The sequence below is a fragment of the Pagrus pagrus genome (genome assembly GCF_965226575.1).
Source record: "Pagrus pagrus genome assembly, chromosome: 2".
Classification (NCBI taxonomy): domain Eukaryota; kingdom Metazoa; phylum Chordata; class Actinopteri; order Spariformes; family Sparidae; genus Pagrus; species Pagrus pagrus.
Genome location: NC_140186.1, coordinates 28169637 through 28188416, shown reverse-complemented (window position 1 = coordinate 28188416; position 18780 = coordinate 28169637). Strand labels below are relative to the sequence as shown.

The following is an 18780-nucleotide window of genomic DNA, read 5'->3' as shown; positions in this document are numbered from 1 at the left end:
TTTTTTGTGGAATATAAGGAACAGTGACACAAAAGAACATTTGTGCCCATCTGCCACGGTAGCAAAGAGCCTGGTACATCAATCAGTGCTTGGCCTACTGTAATGGCATAGACTATGGTCAGTTTGCAGGCATTGTTGAGAGATGCAATAACCTACCAGCTCAGTGAATACAAGCTTTGATCCAGTGTTCAGTTCAAACCAGCAGTGCATAAAGGCAGTGACTTAGACAGCCTGAAGCCTTTCGCCTGACATCTATAGAGCCTGTTTGTGTGTCATTGGCTGACACATTAAAAATCTAAAGTTAAAATTGTTTTAAATGAGTGTTAAGGGCACATGCAGAATCGGCTGTTTGAGTGATTGTTGATGTAAATGCATCAGCAGTTTAAAATGTGTGTTCCTCTTCCCCTTTAGGTGTGTATCAAAGTTACAATCATCAACTTCACTGTGACCAAGGCTGGCCTGGAGGACCAACTGCTCAGGTACATAAATAGTCACACATGAAAAACAGATATCCCATCCTTCCCAAACCACATATTACACATAAACAATCCACTACATAAGTCTGTCTCACCATTTGTTCAGTCTTTTTTGTCTTGTGATATTTGTATTTGATTTATTTCTGCCTTGACCCTCCTGCCTTCCCTCCGCCTCTCCTCAGTGATGTGGTGCGTCTGGAGAGTCCACATCTTGAGGTGCAGAGGAACGAGCTGATTGTGCAAATCAATGCTGATCGCAACCTGCTAAAACATATTGAAGATCGCATCCTGAAACTTCTTTTCACCTCTGAGGGGAATATACTTGACGACGAGGAGCTCGTTCAGACTCTCCAGGAGTCAAAGGTACCTGTAAAATCCTGCAAAGGTCATGTGGATGTTTTGTCTTGTTCTTTACTGTTGGGATAATGAATTTGACATACGCTGTCAACATCTATGAAGATCATTTCCACTTATGTCCTCTGCTGTTCCTTCCTTTTCTCTGCCACCTCTCTTCTGTTCTTATTTTGTTTTTATTCCTCCCTTTCTTTTTTTCGCCTTTTCCTCCCTGGTGCAATGATTCCTCAGGTCACATCAGAAACCATAAAGCATCGTCTGGAAGAGGCAGAGGCCACCGAGATGATGATCAACTCTGCAAGGGAGCACTACCGACCCGTGGCCACCCAAGGCTCAGTCTTGTACTTTGTCATCGCCAGTCTCTCTGAATTGAATCCAATGTACCAGTTCTCCCTCGAGTATTTGAAACAGGTGAGTAACCAGGCTTTATTTTACAAGGCACAGACAAATATCCATTTTACTTTCTTAAGATTTTTTTAGGAACACATTATGAAAAGATGTCCAGGCCCCAGGGAACATAATTATTTTCTTGCTGTTAAACATCTTACTGTCCAATTCTTCCTGTTCTTTGCTATCTCCACCCTCAGCTCTTTAACTCCACCATTGAGACGTCAGAGAAGAACAGTGTGTTAGAGGAGCGCCTCCAGATCTTGCTGGACCAGATCCTGTTCAACTCCTACATCAGTGTGTCCCGTGGTCTCTTCAAACAGCACAAGCTTAGCTGCAGCTTCATGTTGTGTGTGGAGGTCATGAGGCAGCGGGGCGAAATATCCGATGCTGAGTGGCAGCACTTCCTGAGAGGAGGTTCCTTGTTGGAAAAGGTGAGGTTGGAAATCAAGGAGGAAAATTCCTGCTTATGAATTACCAGTGTCAGATAAAAATCTTGCCAACAGTTGAACATAAGTTTTAGTGTAAAATCAAATTCTTAGTGCCTTCGGACATCGGCATACCAGCAATTTGTTCTGACCGCTTGTCAGTAGTGACTGCAGCTGTCCATGTATGAGTCCATTTGGAAGTATAATCCAGGTCTTAGTTAAACACTTAACCCACCACTTTGTTCAGTTTCATCATCGGTAATTATGCTAGAACTTCACAAGTCGACTGTTGTCAAAACATTGTTTCACTTAGTGTATTAGGGAGCAAACTACAATTAATTGTTTTATTAAAGAATAGAGACATTGTATTATATCATTTGTGAACTACAGTATCTTACATAAGTTGTAAGACATACTTAATATTTTAAGTTTTGTTGTTTCCTGTTCATTTTGAAGGTTTCTCTATCATGTGTCATGTTGAGCTTTCCACTTCCTATCTTTGTCTTTTCCTGCTTTTTTCCTGCCTGCGTTATCCTGTTTCATTACTTAATTAGTCCTTGTTTATTTAGTCCATGTGTACTGCCTCTCTTGTGGTCAGTTCATCTGTGACAGTTCAACTGTCAACTAATAAAACAGGTGAAGACAGGCAGTGACAGATGACAAAGAAACATAATAAATAAACAGGAAACAACTCATTTAATGTTAATCTTAGCTCTACACTCCAGCTAGCCTGTATTAATGACATCCATTTTTACTTGGTTATAGTGTAACTTCCCCACTGTGTTGAATTTACATATACAGCAGTTGGTGCAACAGTCGTTGTGAAAAGCTACGTCAGTTCAGATATTGAATGTACCAGGCGGGCCAACTGTCAGTAAGGTGATTGGATAACTGAAGCCAGAACAAATTGTAAGGTATGAGGCTTAATCGCCTGCAGGAATGGAGCGATAACAGCCTATTTTTAACTGTGTCATTAGCTCTAAATGAAAAAACCCACCTATTTTGGCTTCCCGTTATTCTTATAATTTGACAAAAATAGAGAAATTAGTTACAGTGTGTTGGCTGGATCCTCTTAACAGCAGATAAACAAGGTGTCATTTTATTTTCCCCTTCCAAAATCCCCCCAGGTTGGCCTGTAGGCAGTGTCTTCATTCTTTCCCCCTCTTGTGTTTGGATAGGGTTGATAGAAAAAAAACCTTTGTCACAAAGTAGTCATCAGGCTCTCTCTCTCTCTCTTGGCCAGCTTTTTGCTGAGGAACTACTGACACTGATGGAAACACACACAGTGAGCGGGAGACAAAAGAAAGTATGGAGAGGTTGACAAAATAAATATTTCTGCGAAGGAGAGATAAGAAAATGAGAGTATCTCTGTTTCTCAGCTGTCCATACAACCTGTATGTAGCATGCTAATAGGCCTTCAACAATCAGTGCAAAAGCCTGAGTACCTCAAGTCGGATACAAGGCCTGTCCTGACACGTTCAGAGAGGCTAAGTGAGGTCAACTGAACTCAGCCTCCAATTACCTCAATATAGTCCAACTTTCTTAAATTTCTGGATTGGATTTCTTTGAACAATTTAATTCTCTCTGTCTTTTCTATCTCCTTCTCTCTATGTATTTCATGATGATTGTTATCTTCCTTCTCAAACCCCAGAGGTGTAGATGGGTGTGCAACTGAGGCACCATTGGTTCATCCAATAAAGAAGGAAAACTGTAGTACAGAGCAATGGATAAAAGGGCCTTAGAGATTTAGCTCTGGTTTTATTGACGAGTTCAGACGGTTTTGAGACCACAATACAGATCAGTCGGTGGCACCCAGGGGTATATTCCTGTGTTCACCCACCATTTGGCTCTGATTTATATGGCAATAATTAGGCTGGTGGTTTTGCCTGTCAGCCCCCGTGATCCTCATGCTAACGCTGCCCTTCCTCTCCTCTCCTTCACCTCTGTGCTTCTGTCTCCTGTCTTTTGCGTCGCACCTTCAATGCATCCATCATCTACGCTTCTCTCGCTGATTTTGAATACATTTCAAATTGTCTTTGCATTTTCATGCCCATCACCGTCTCTTATCTCTTATGTCTACCTTCCTTGTTTCGATGTTTTGAATCATCCTCTCTACACAGTTTTATTGACATCTGCTTTACTGTCTCTCTACTCAAGGTCTGTCCTCCATCTTTTTACCATCTCCTAACTGTCTCCTTTTTAATTTCTCCTTCTCCCAGGACTATGCAGAACGGCCAGATGTGCCATGGCTAAGTGATTTTTACTGGCAGACGTGTTGTGAGCTGGAGGACACACTGCCCTGCTTCAAGGACATCTCCAAGGAAATCACCAGAACGCATATCCACATCAAACTAGGTGACCTAAACCTACTGTTTTTATCCTGGCTAATCTGGCAAGAATCAGTATATATAGTGCGTCATGTTTCTGCTGAATATACAGTACATTTGACCCAGTTATAAAACATTTTTCACTGTCAGGCTTAGATATTCTATTCATTCTTCTATCACTTTCTACCTTCTAGTGTACAAATCCATACATGCAGTGCTGAACAATGGTCTTGTAAAACTGCTTATAAAGATTGGTCTAGCATTAAATGACAGTCGCCTCTCCTTTAGGACGTTTTCAAGCATCTATTAATCCCGAGGACTGGGAAGGCTATGTGTCAGAGTTGCCACCTCTTGGAGAATCCAAAGAGGCGAATCAGCAGATCGAAGGCTACTGGAATGAGAGGTTGGGGTCCTTCCAGAAGCTTATCCTCATCAAGAGTTTCATGGAAGAGAAGGTGAGCCTTGATGACGTCTATAGAAAGATATTTATCAAGGATTTGGAGTTTGTTTGTTTTCAGGTCTACAAGTTCACAGAGGTGATCTAAAATGAGAGGAATCATCTGTGTCAGTTGATCTTCAATTTTTCAACCCAGCAAAGATTTGGCCAATTACACTAATTTACAATTGTGCTGGCCTGCAGCCGTAAGCAAGACCCTGCCAAAACGTTCTTCTGTCCAAGTGGGTAGTGGTGCTCTTCAGCCTCTTAGCTAAAAAACGTATTAAAAAACAACCACTTAGAAAAATTATCCTGACGAAAACAAAAAAAAAATCATGTGCCATGTACAGAGGCTGTTTCCTCGCCACAGCAGCCCAGGGTTTGAATGTGTCATTCTACCTCTCTCACATTTCTGTTACCTGTCACATTACTAGCTGTCATGTCCAATAAAACCATGAATAGGACAGAAATTAGTTCCTTTTTTCTTTTATCAAATTCACAATATTCCACCAGAATCTCACTTGCCTCACAGGGCTTTGGTAAAAACCAGACATCCCAGCAACTGGATCCGAGAAAATAAAGCTTCCAGTCTTGTCAGTGATGTCCCGTCCAAAAACATCTTGTTTAACTATCTTATATTAATTCTGTATATGTCCCAATAATGTCAGTCATCCTCAGTCTCCCTGGTTAAAACGTCAAATATACGTCTTATGTTGACCCATTTTTTATTTGCTTTTCTCGCACTGATGCCGTCTCTGTTTTCATCTGTCCTCCATCCTCTCATACACATAAGGCACCCCTCTCTCTTTACTACTGTTTTAACTTCTACTTGTCCTCTTTGTCCGGTTATTCTTTGATTTACTTGCTCCCTCTCTTGTCCAGGTGGTGGTGGCAGCAACAGAGTTTGTGATTGTCAACCTGGGGAAGCATTTTGTGGAATACCCTCCAGTTGACCTGCCGAACATCTATAAAGATATGTCCCCGTCCACACCGCTGATCTTCATTCTCAGCACAGGGTCTGACCCTATGGGGGCCTTTCAGCGCTTTGCAAAAGAAAGAGGTTGTCTTGACAGGTAAAACAAGATAGACAGAAAGGCTAGGGGACGTACGGTTGCGGTTGTGTGACAGAATAGAGGTGAATATGTGTGGCAAAACAGGCAAGCGTGTCTGGATGTAGAGAGAGAGGAGGAGGCATAATGATCACTATATACACTTGTTCACACATAACCACTGGGGTATTTCCATCTGCCCCTGTCTCTCAGAGTTGAGTCCATCTCATTGGGTCAAGGCCAGGGGCCGATAGCAGAGAAGATGATCCATGAAGCCCTGAAGAGTGGCAAATGGGTGTTCCTGCAGAACTGTCATCTGGCTGTCTCCTGGATGTTAGCCATGGAGGAGCTCATCAAGACCTTCACTGAGCCAGGTATTACCTAAACACCTCCATGCAACTACACACATGATCACACAAGGACAAAGCATCATGACACCTATTTCAGACGACCCATTCTCGATTACATTTTGTACTGTTGCTCTTGGAAAGAAGAATGAAGGAGTTTTTCCATTTCAGCTGTAGGATTTTCATGCATGGCTGCATACATGATGCACCACAGAATAAAAATATGTAATTTGTCAGGAACATAACTTCACTAAATATTGTATTAGTATTCGACTACTTGTTTTTTTTGTGTGTGTTTTTATATTTTTAGATAAGAAAATAAAAAAATGTATCTCTAGCGGGAAAGAAAGTTGTTCTTCCAAAAGTTTGCTAACTCAAGATCTGCTACCCTTGTTTGACTTGTGCTGCACAGGTCTAATGTGAGAGCTGATCTCAAATTGAAAAAAAAAAAGGAATTCACTAAGAAAATACAGAAAACACTATCAAGCATGCTGCTATGTGCCCACAGCACGACATAACCAAGCTGCTGGGGACACAAATGACTAAATGATGTTATGATGTTCGTGCTGTTGTTTCCTCGTTTTCTCACAGCATTTGTATCAGTGGAAAAAATGCTTTAATGTGTGTTTGTCTGAGTAGTCGAAAGAAATTCATTAACTTTTTTTTCTTCTTTTGTTTATGGCTCTGAGTAATGTTCCTCTATGTTCCTGTACAGACACATCAATCCACCAGAATTTCCGCTTGTTTCTCAGTTCCATGCCTACCAAAGTATTTCCTGTTACAGTGCTCCAGAGCTCTGTCAAGGTACACACACACACACACACACACACACACACACACGCTGTGCCACTGTATAATCTCACTATTTCAGTTCATTTCATTTGAAGATTGCATGTCAAAGATTGCTCCGACGACAAATGTTCTCAGCATGAACAAACCTGCATTTTCTCCAGTGCACCTTCTGCAGGTTTACATGGCTCCTCATCATTCTTTTTCATGTAGAGTATTTACACCTACATGCCTGGAAAAGCAAATATTCCACATTTACATACCCATTATAACTTTTTAGACTTTTGTGGGAAACTTACAGTTGATAAGTTTCCCACTGTACAAACAGCTATTAATAATTTATTTCAACACTGTTCTGTATTGTAGCGATAGGATACAGAAAGCTCATTAATTGCAAAGATAAACTTTTGGATAAAAGACCAAATGGATGCGAATTTGCATTCCTTTTATTGGAAAGTTGTGTGACATTGTGCGTGCTTTGTAATTAGCTGAACAAAAGGCCGAACTGATACCTTCTCCTAAAAAGGAAATGTCACACTATCAGTGTAAACTGTGTTTCAGTAGTGAGTAATGTCAGGCTGTGTTGTTGTAAAATGAGCCTAGAAAAGAAAAGGATTTTTCTACGGTATGTAGTTTATTTGAGGACTGTATGTTTATAATTTGATGGGGAATGTAAGGAAAACTTACATAAGTCACACTCGTTACTTGCATATTCAGCTCTCACTGAGCCTATTCAGTATTAAACAACAGTCAAACAGCTGCTTGTTGTTGCTCCAAAGTCTCTGAGCGCTCTTAAATTTTTAATAGTGGATGTTGGCACAAATCAGGATGTTTAAAACTTGGGATCTGTGTATACTGTACATTATCTGGGAGAATACCAGAGTGTCAGAAAAACTTGAAATAATAGCAACATGCCAGTACAATAAGGGATATACTCACGTCCATCCCAATTCTCAACCTTTCACAAATCATTTTAGTGGCAACAGCAGCTCTTATTTCTGTGAAAAGTTAGAGATAGTTTAGAGAACAATGACCAAGCTGACTCACAAACAGTGCTAAAACCGGCTGCTGCTTTCATTCAGCCTCTTAACTGGGGAAACATTTGTTAAAGATTTCATGGTATGACTCTTTTACCATCTTATTACTTCATATTTGAGAATATTGCTCTCAGTAACTGAAGATCTACTCTATGCTCTTTGTCCATTTAGAAAATTAGCCATGATGCCAGTCGGAAGATTTTAGTCATTTAGTAGGAAACGTGAACATTGTGAAACATTGTGACACCTGATTTTTATCAGTAGCAGTTTGGTCAATTTCTTTACAGTATGAACACACCATATACTTTAGTCTGAGCTCCCAGCAGTTAGAAAAATACATTTTGAATACTTCCTTAGGTATGTTAGGTCCAACAGGCATTAGGAATAATCTTTCTCAATGTTCTTGAGAAGAAAAATATCAGTGTTAGATATATTTTCAGATGGATGTGCGCACCTCCGCACCAGGCTTTTCTTACTGATTTAACTAATCTTCTCTCTCTCTCACAAATAACAATAGAAACTCTATTTTTAGGTCTATCTCCAGTAAGCATTGTTTGATGCTATTGATTAAATATCTAATCTTAACTGTCCTGTCACTTAGCTATAAAAGATTAGCTGCTTGAATATCATTGATAAACAGTCTGATTTGACTTTAGATCTGCAGGATCATGGTTTTCCAGCATTTAGGATTAGCAACAAAACAGACCTGATGAGTGGGAATCATGCACAGGTTTCCATGAGAGCACCAGGTATCATAACTAGGCTTACTGACTGCGTGCACAACAAAGAGGAATAGTCTGATTTATGGCGGTCTGATCAGAAGTCACTGTGGTCTTCTAAGTGACAGCCATCGAGCCCTGTGTGCCTCTGTGTTGTTTTGCCAGGTGGTTAATGAGCCTCCTAATGGCCTGCGAGCCAACATGCGACGAGCTTTCACAGAAATCTCCAGCAGTTTCTTTGAAGACCACGTTCTGGGGCGCAATTGGAGGAAGATGGTCTTTGGAATCTGTTTCTTCCATGCAATCATACAGGTTACACACTGTCTCTAAAACATCACATATACTTGATCATTACTGCTTTGTGTACCTATACATGTTTCACTCTCTTAGATGCTGTTGAATGTGTTTGTGTATCTTTGTTTATGTCTTGTTTTGCATGTGTTTTAGGAGCGGAAGAAGTTTGGTCCTCTGGGCTGGAACATCTGCTATGAGTTTAACGACAGCGACAGGGAGTGCGCTCTGCTCAACCTCAACCTTTACTGCAAAGATGGCACCATCCCTTGGGACGCCCTCATCTACACCACTGGTAGGGAAGCTTACACACAGCCTTAACACGTCTATCTACTGTAAATGTGTACAGGCAAACATGTACAGCACAGGTTGATATATTTGGCACTGTGAATGTGAGGTTTACTCATCCAGTCACATTTTCTATATTTGTATACACATTAATTTTGCTCTGAAACACAACATCACAGCAAAGCATTACATGAAACCTCAGAATGTCTGGCTGTAAACAAGCATGAAGCGTGGTTTGAAACAGTCTCTTTCTGTCACTAAAGCTGGCATGTTTGTTGTGTTGCCAGTGTGTGGCACAGACAGCACACTGTTGTTTCGTCAACAACACATTTTTTCAGCATCATGTGGGGAATGGGGAAAGCAGGGCATTTCTTTAATATGATTTAATTCTGTCCTGCAGCTGTGATCCTGTGTTTGTTTAACTTTCACTCAGTGAACTCGCTGCCGTCTTCCTCTCTGCTTTGTGTTTATAGAAATAACAATAAAAGAGCAGATGGTCCCATGCACAGCAAAGCTCTTTCTCCATGTAAAAGACAGCAGATAAGAAATCAAAATGTTGTGGCTAAGATGTCCTGTCGTATAAAATGGTTTCCATTTAGCACAGCGTTTATCATGATATACGGGAGTGTCCATCTCATTTATATCAATGGTGCTAGACTGATTATTTGAAACACCTCGCAGTGTAACACAATTCAGTACCACCACAGACTACAGCCTCCAAAATGACCATAATGTTGACATTATAACCTTCTTACCTTGTAAGATAGTTGGATTTGCAATCTCACCTGATCTCAGGAATCCACCGTGCTTCAAACTATGCACTTGTGTCTGAACCGCAGATACAAGCGCTCTACTAATTGATCTGACTGGTGGAAGTTAGCCTGTAGTTTGTCCAATCACCTGCCACGTGTCTTTTGAAGGTGCCTGCACTTTTCCAAACAGTTTCCAACGACGACTTCACAGATGGTTCTGTGTAACAAGCCAGCTGGCGCGTCAAATTAATAACCTTTATTGCACGTCTGCGGTATTAGACTGCATTCATTTTGGCTAAACTGGATACTGTGGACACTGAGTGTATATCTATGGCACGTTTTTGAAAAAATAAAATAAGTTGTCATATTCTCAGAAATTGTGCATAAATCATTTAAATAGAAATTTAAATTTCCATTTAAAACTTCAAATTGGAACACAGCACTGTTCAGACCAGGGGTGCCTGAACGTTTTCCATAGTGGGACCCAAAACAAATTACAAATAACTGGCGGGCAACAGGCCCAAAGCAAACACCTGTTGTATTGTACTGTTCTGATGCAAAATGGTAAAAGGATCCCAAATTCCCTTAATTGATTGACTTCCTGCAGAAAGTGTCACTCTACCTGCAGTACTCATATTTGGAAGAATGATTAATAAATCAGCAACTTAGAATTTTAAAAAGTATTTTTACATTCATAAAATAAAATAGCATAAACAGCTATTTAAATGATATATGTATTTTATTTTTCACTAGAAACATCTGGCAGGCTGAAATGAACCTCACAGCAGGCAAACCTCTACGGGCATCCATGGTTTAGAAAATGCCACAATTCACATAACAGTTTTTTTTTTTTTTACCACCATACTATAGCAGTGTTAAACTTAAGAGGGTAAACTTAACAGCCAAAAGAGTTATCATTTTTTATTTGAACTTTTCTATTATATAATGCACTCCGGGCACACATATGGACACAGGAATTGAATTTGATTATATCAATTCCATAATAGACATCTTCAAAGTTCCTCAGAAGGAGAGGGAGGGATCCCTTACATTAACAATACTCATCATATCTCTAAACTTCATTTGTTTCCCTAATCTCGTTTTCAATTACACTTTCAGATGATTATGTTCAGTCTCAGTGGAGCGCACCACTCCGCCATCAAATTGATGTCTCTCATTGTTGTTATCACACTACGGTGTTATTAGTTTAATCCTTAATTCTAACAGTCCTTGTGTGCCAGAGCTGCACACTCTTTGAGGGAAAGAATTTGGGCTCAAACCAAGCATGATATTGCTTTTCCTCTTTTTAGAAGGAGCTGTTCCTCTCTTCTGGTGCAAAAGAAAGAGAAAAAAATCTCTGCCAGCTTTTCCACGCCTGCAGCTTACTAAAGGCTTCAGCAGAGATTTGTCTGATTGTTCCCTCCATTCCTTAGTGTCTTACATAACTGTGTCTTTACAGTAAGTTTGGATTTGTAAATGTTAAACATAATTTAAATTCCGTCTTCCTTTTTGCTCCTCTGTTATATTTACCTTCCACATGTACTTGTCTTTTCACAATTCCCATTCCTCTTGTCTGTCTTCATGTCATTGCTTCTCTGTGCTGTGTATTGATACATAAGAAGTTGAAGAACTGGAGACATTCCTGACACTGCAAAATGAAAATGTGTGACTGATATCCCACTATTATATATGTCTTCTACCACACTGTGTAGCTGTGTGTTTTAACTCATAAAGGGTTTCCAATGATCCTAAATCCTTCAAGGTTTCTGAATATGAGGGGGAAAATAAAGCTTAAAAGCTCTGAATTTATATATTTTGTGCAAAAATATAAATTAAGACTGTAGATAATGGGCTATGTCCCGCCGTCTGCATGTGTGTCCTACAGTTATCTGCCACCACTGTAATACAGCTGCACATTTGAGAAGTGTTCACACATTCCAAGCCTCTCTCTCTCTTTGTAATCATTGTCTGTGAGCTTCTCTAAAGCCTGTCAGTTCTCATTATAAATCTTCTCAGTGTTGAAACAGTAATTAACCTTCCTGTCCTTCTCCATGTCACAAACTGTGCTGTGTTTAGTCCTTGAATTTGAGGAAATTGGGCCTGGAGAGTCCTTTAATAGTCCTTGAATCTGATGTTTAAAACGGTGTGGAAACCCTGCTTTTAGTCTGTTTTGTCAACTTAATATTTCCTATGGGGACTGTCCAGGGCCTCTTTAGTGTTCTCCTTATTTATCTCCCCAACTCTCCTCTTTCTCACCAACATGTGACAAAGACAGATGTCTGTGTGAAGCTCCAAGGCTAAATGATGTAGCTACATATGTCATTTTATGTCTTTATAGATTGACTCTTACAGGCAAATAAATTCTCTGAATACCGGACCGTGTCTCAGGTTTCTATTTCATGTCAGTTTTTCCACATAAGAAGCATACTTGAAGCCTTCTTATATAACTCTTGTCACCCCCTTCAGTTATCTTGAAAGCACAAGTAATGGGGTGTTTAAAGCTGCCCGATGCACATTTTCAAAGTTTGTATTGACATTTAACTTCTACCTGAGTTTGGCTTTCTACTTCTGCTTGTTTTGTTTTGTTTGTTCTTTTTCTTGAAACTCATTTTTGAACGCCTGTGGTTCAAGTAGAGTGACATGGTGCAGTGTGGACCTGCCCAGCTGAGGAGGAGGGAGTACTGTACTGTATGTGCTGTAACTTTAAGTGCCAAACATCAAGTACTTCACTCTCTTTTTTTATTTTTTCAAACTGTTCTCTCAAGCATTTCTTCAAGGTTGCTTCCTCCTGAGAAAGTTTACTTGATTCATTCACAGTCAAATGTCATAAACATGTATTGTATTCATACTGTTTGCTTTAGGCTAAGTGTTTTATTGTGCTGATTCTCAATGGACTTTTGACAGTTACAAAGAAACACAGATGCACACTAATAACATCATGCGGTTTTGTGTCCGTCTCCCCAGGTGAGATCACATATGGAGGCAGAGTGACAGATGTCTGGGACCAACGCTGTCTCAGGACAATCCTCAAAGGCTTCTTCTCTCCCCAAACCCTGGAGCCTGGCTACACCTTCTCCTCCTCAGGTATTTTCAGTCTCAAGCTGTGTGTTTGTGAGTGTGTGCAAAAGGCCATTTGTCTCAGTCCATGCTCGTATACTCTATATTTTCTTTGGATAAATGGTTTTATCACCTGTGTGTTGAAGGTATCTACTGTGCGCCAGAGACAGATGAGCTCGAGCAATATGAGAAATATATTGAGAGTCTTCCAATCACAGATGGGCCAGAGATCTTCGGCATGCATGAAAATGCCAACCTGGCCTTCCAGGTGAGGAACAATTGTAGTGTCCTCTAAAAAATCTGCAAAAACTCTCTTTGTCCCCATTTTTCTTTCTTGTCTTCCTGACTTTTCACGATAGAATCATAGGAGCAGATGTTTATTTATTAATTGTTTTCCCTTTTATGTATTTGTTTTGTAAAAGCGTAGTGTGTTCAATAGCTCATTTGATCTTGTAAATGTCATTATTTACGGGCTTCCTCATAATTTTATCCAGAGCTGCTCACACAGTTTATGGACTGTTATAAAAGCATTTTCTATTCATAGAGCGTGAGAGTGCAACTGCAAAGTAAATAAACAGAAAATAAACAAAGATGCTACATTGTGTGTGTATGTGTGCTATGTGTTTGCCTCCACAGCGCCAAGAAACCATGACTCTAATCAGCACCATACTGGATGTTAATCCTCGCTCATCAGCCCGTCATGGAGCTAAAAGCAATGATGACATAGTCTGCGAGCTCGCTGATTCCATCCTAGCCAAGCTACCTGGTACACATACACACACACATATACACATGCGAACCTAAACAAACAAAGTAAACGTGCAAACACAAAAATACATTTGGGTCATTCTAGAGAATGTGTATCATTATCTAACACAGTGTTCACACATGTTCATCTTGTCTATCTGCCTACCCGTCTTTCTGATATGCCTCCCTGCTGTGTGTGTGTGTGTGTGTGTGTGTGTGTGTGTGTGTGTGTGTGTGTGTGTGTGTGTGTGTGTGTGCGTGCAGAACGTCTGGACATGGATGAGGCAGTGGAAACTCTGTTTGATGAAAACAGCCGCCTTAACTCCCTGAAAACTGTGTTGAGCCAAGAGACAGACCGATTCAACAACCTGCTGAAAGTGCTCAGGGTGACGCACATGGCTAACCTCCATAATCACACCAGAGTTATCATAGTTTTGTATTTTTAATAGCTTAGTTTTTTAATTATAGTTTAGTTTTTAATTCTTAAATATGTTGTGTTTTAATTTAGTTTCTAGTAGTTCCTGTATGTGTTTTTGAAAATGTGTCAAGACCTTGGTTTAAGAAGTTCAGAATGGATACATTACAACGCAAACACAACACTTGGTGAAGGCAGTTGACTCACTGTCACACATGGTCAGACATCTCATTAAACATATACACAAATGCACGCTCATGCGTGTTGTGTTGACAAATTCATCCAAATTGACAAAGACTAAAACTGAAGACATTTCCTGCCTTTTTTTATTTTAGTTTTAATAGTACTTGTACACAATATTGTTTTCATCAGTTGTCTTTTTTATTTTTCATGTCAGTTAACTATGTCTTTTCGCACCTAGTTTTAGTTTTAAATTTACTTTTAGTTAACTATAAGAACCTTTGGTCAAAGTTGATATTCTGTCAGCTATAGATATTTCTAAAGTCCAATAGAGGTGTTATACTTAGATGCATGAAAATGTTTAAAACTGTTAAATTACCAGATTAAAACACATTCAAAATTACATATGAAAAAATATACAATTTATCGTGTATATCAGAAATAAACAGCAATTAATGAGATCTTCTTTGTCCTTTCCACCACCTCATTGTGATGTATGGTACTTGTTTGTTTCCCAGATGTCTCTCATCACTCTGCAGAAGTCCATTGCAGGTCTGGTGTTGATGTCAGAGGAGATGGACTGTATATACACGAGCCTGCTGAACAACCACGTTCCCACCCACTGGTCAAACTCTGCCTACCCTTCCCTCAAACCACTGGCCTCCTGGGTCAGAGACCTGGCCCTCAGGACCTCCTTTTTCCAGGTTTGCCTGAAAAAGGAAAAAAAACACATATGTGCATCTTAGGCAACATTGAGTTGTGTTTATAGTTTGTTCTGAAAAAATTTGACTCCATAAAGATAACGGACAGCCATGTAAATGAATCTAAAGATATGATAATTGGATTCACTTCCTTCCTCTGGCTCAGGTCTCTTTTTGTATCACTGACTCTCACGTACACGACAGAGAAATCTCACTGTGCACACTGCTTTGCTTGTGTGTGTGTGTGTGTGTGTGTGTGTGTGTGTGTGTGTGTGTGTGTGTGTGTGTGTGTGTGTGTGCGCACATGCACTTATATTTTCGTGTGTTTTTGATTGTGTGTGTGTGTGTTTTTTTTCCTCATCAAGTCAAAACACACTAATAACACATGAACATTCTGTGTTCTTCCCAGAGGCACCGACCATTTCTCTCTCACACACTCTCCCTGTACACCCTCACTAGCACTTGGTTCATCTCCCCTGACTTAAGCTGCTCTTCCGTAAGACTGGTCTGAACAAGTGTGTTGCACAATCACTTAAACTCACTCTTTCTCACACACACACACACACAAAAGGGACAAACAGGCGAGAGCTGCATTAGCACACAAAGTGATGAATAGTCACTGAGTCAGACTGCACATGTTCACTACCTCAGAAGAGAGTCTACCTCACTGTCCCAGTCCAAGCAGAGTCAGTGAGTCACTTTCAGGTCCCATAAGTAAAAAGATGCTGTAATGCACTGAACACAACGCATGAAAAAGTTATTCAAACACACATCTAATTACATCGCCCTTCCTTTCTCTCTCTCGCTCTCTCTTTTTCTCTCCGTCTTGCTAGAATTGGATCACACGTGGTCAGCCCAAATCTTTCTGGATCTCAGGATTCTTCTTCCCTCAAGGCTTTCTCACTGGTAAAACACTGCAGCACCAAAATATCTTCCATGTTTTTTAATGAACCGTAGCACCAAGGCAAATTTCAAAGCTGCTACAGTATGGTGAACACTCTAACAAATCTTATGAGTTAACATATAAGTGCTGTGAGTTTTAACTGCTCAACACTGCCCATGTTCTCCTCTACCTGCTGACCTGTAGGGGTGCTTCAGAATCATGCCAGGCGCTACAATTTGCCCATAGATGAGCTTGACTTCCGCTTCAACATGGTGCCGATGTACAGAGACCAAGTAGCAGTCTGTGATGCTCTACGCACTCAACCCAACGACACTAAACTGGACATGGACGAGGAGGTATGTTTCAAACATGGGCACCGGGATGCATCCATGATTGTTGCAGCTAACATCGAGGCAGCAGACGTCATATATGTGTATGGGGGAAATATTAAACAAGACTAGAAAAAAAACTACTACAACAACAACAAGCAAACACTATGATGGTGTCTTCTAACAATAGTAGATAGTCTGCTCAACTAAAGATTTTTTACAAACTTGGTTACTGATGGTTGTCCACAAAGACTTTGTAAAGTCGGAAGTATTTACAGGATTTGGATGGATTGTTTTGTGTCAGGACAGAACCATCTATCTACCTTCATTAAGTCAGATAACCACTGTCGTTACGCACTTATTCAGTATGTGTTCTTTTCTAGAAACTAAAACTCACTTAAGTCTGACATTATGTTGTTTTTTTCTCAAATTAGTCTTCAGATCTGCTCTTTGCTGAAATTTAGATCATGAGCTACAAGTTTTAATTAAAGGAATAGTTTGACATTTTGGGAAATACCCTAAGTGGCTTTCTTGTTGAGAGTTAGATGAAAAGATTGATATCTGTTTTATTTGATGCAGACAATAACTGGTTGGACAGGTTATGAGCTGGATTATTCCTTTGCCATTAGCAGTGACTTGTCTCTTGTCATCCTCATGAGGTTGCCAGGCAACCAGCAGAGACCCTGGCAAGTCGCTGCACCCTACCGAGAAAAAGTCTAACGCATAACCTCATGCAAAAGCATGTGTCGTATTTACACTCTTGTTTTTGTACGTATTAAACAAATGGGAATATTAAACAAAAGGTGCATTTTGTCACCTTTGGTAAGAGCCTGGCTAGCTGTTTCCTACTGTTTCCAGTCTGTGTGCTAAGCTAAGCTAGCTGTCTTTTGGCAATAGCTTCAAATGTTTATTGAACATTTATATGAGTGGCACCTATCTTCTCATCAATGTCCCGGCAACAGATGAAAGAAGCTTTTTGTTTTTTTTACAAGCATGTTTAACTTAAAATGTTTCATAATGTTTTAGCATTGGACATCAAACCCAGTCTGTCCACATGTGATGTGACCCCTCTTACCTGAATTACCTCATAAATCACTTAACCATTGTGACAACCCTTCTACAACTTCAAGCTGATGAAAATGAAATAAAGCCATGGTCAGATTTATGCATAGAGCTTATACAAACACATACATGTTATGTTTCTGTAACCCAGCTTCCAAGGCGAGCAGTGAAGGTCAAGCAATGTTGAATGTTAAATCATAATATGCAACATACATATATAAGTCTATATATCTTCACCATCTCCATCTCATTTGTGGATACAACAGTTACCAGAGCCGGAGGACGGCGTGCTCGTGCACGGTATGTTCCTGGATGCCTGTCGCTGGGACGATGACAGGATGGTGATTGAGGATGCTTTACCTGGAGTGATGAACGCCATGCTGCCAGTGGTGCACTTTGAGCCAATGCAGAACTACGTGCCTGAGCCGGACCTCTACCACGCTCCTCTGTACAAGACATCAGCCAGAGCCGGGACTCTGTCCACCACCGGTACATACTGGTTTCATACTGAGACCCACACTTACATACTGGTTTACACTTTTTTTATATTTGAAGGCAAATTTATACTGCATGAGTAAGCAGGGATTTATTGATTTGCTCAAGGGCACTTTAGCATCGAAGAACACGTCGATAAGTATATTTGGTGCCCAGTCTAATGGTAGTGGATCTGACTGGACTTTTCTCTCACCCCTCATTTTTGTCTCCCTCCAGGTCACTCAACTAATTGTGTTGTGACAGTAATGCTCCCCTCCAAGCGACCCAGCGACTACTGGATATCAAAAGGCTCCGCTCTCCTGTGCCAGTTGGATGATTAAGTCTTTATTAAAGGACAAAAATGAATTTTAACTGTAACTAAAATGCACAGTTCTGTGCACTACCTAAAGTTTATGTTAATGTTGAAGCTTTTGTGGAATTATTTATAAAGATTTTCACATACATGATTTATGCTGAAAGTGCACTTCCTTCACATACAGTGTAATAAACACTTCAAAACTAACGCTGACTGATCTGTTTCCTCTGGACACTCGAGGTTAATATCAAGTTTATGCAGCAACAAAGTCTCATCCTGCTGACACTCCATGACAGCGGTGCAGTACATCCAGATCTTTGAAGATGTGACACACCGTCTCTTTGCTGTAAACACCATATACTAGACTCCCATACTGGACAGCTCCAATACTGCTGAGCGGCAAGTCACTGGAAGAATGGGCTTACTGAAATTTACAGTACACGTGTAGCCCCAGGGAGAGAAGACACGGAGGGATGGACGACAGAATAGTTACAGTATATGGATGAACAGAGATGGGTGGCCAGACACATGGATGTTAATGGTTCTCAGAGGGAAAAAACAGCATAGCTAAGAGCGATGAGTTGAGACAAGAGAAGGAGTGATGATCATCGAATGATGAAATGTTTCCGCCACAGCCCCCACACACATCAGCAGCCTATTTGTGTCACTTAGGGCATGCAGTGCTAACACATAAAATATGGCTCTTCAAACACATTAAGTACACCCACTGCAGCACTGGGGCAGTGTGCAGACACACTCAATCTCTGTCTCTGTCACAAACACACACCCTGCCTCCTCCACACCTTACTGGTCCACTAACGGCAAGCAGGACAGGGCGTATGAACATTATATTTAACGTCAGCCTGGAACAGACCAGAAAGAAAAAAGGAAAAACCTCAGTAGCTCATGCTCACTATGATGAAGAGAGATAACTTA

General features: G+C 40.4%; 1 protein-coding gene across 6 annotated transcripts in view; it reads left to right on the top strand.

Annotated features, from left to right (window-relative positions):
* Positions 1-18051, top strand: part of dnah6 (dynein, axonemal, heavy chain 6) — a 58263-nt gene extending 40212 nt beyond the window's left edge. For all 6 annotated transcript variants that reach the window (XM_084369205.1, XM_084369201.1, XM_084369202.1 and 3 more), the window contains exons 66-85: positions 412-479; positions 659-839; positions 1062-1241; positions 1418-1651; positions 3865-4000; positions 4261-4427; positions 5291-5481; positions 5671-5831; positions 6520-6608; positions 8515-8661; positions 8797-8935; positions 12645-12764; positions 12884-13005; positions 13374-13503; positions 13749-13870; positions 14598-14783; positions 15614-15686; positions 15868-16019; positions 17321-17543; positions 17766-18051. In XM_084369205.1, coding sequence (XP_084225331.1) covers positions 412-479; positions 659-839; positions 1062-1241; positions 1418-1651; positions 3865-4000; positions 4261-4427; positions 5291-5481; positions 5671-5831; positions 6520-6608; positions 8515-8661; positions 8797-8935; positions 12645-12764; positions 12884-13005; positions 13374-13503; positions 13749-13870; positions 14598-14783; positions 15614-15686; positions 15868-16019; positions 17321-17543; positions 17766-17869 — 2925 coding nt within the window. In that variant the 3' untranslated portion in view covers positions 17870-18051. The remainder of the gene's footprint in view (positions 1-411; positions 480-658; positions 840-1061; positions 1242-1417; positions 1652-3864; positions 4001-4260; positions 4428-5290; positions 5482-5670; positions 5832-6519; positions 6609-8514; positions 8662-8796; positions 8936-12644; positions 12765-12883; positions 13006-13373; positions 13504-13748; positions 13871-14597; positions 14784-15613; positions 15687-15867; positions 16020-17320; positions 17544-17765) is intronic.
* Positions 18052-18780: the final 729 nt, after the last annotated feature.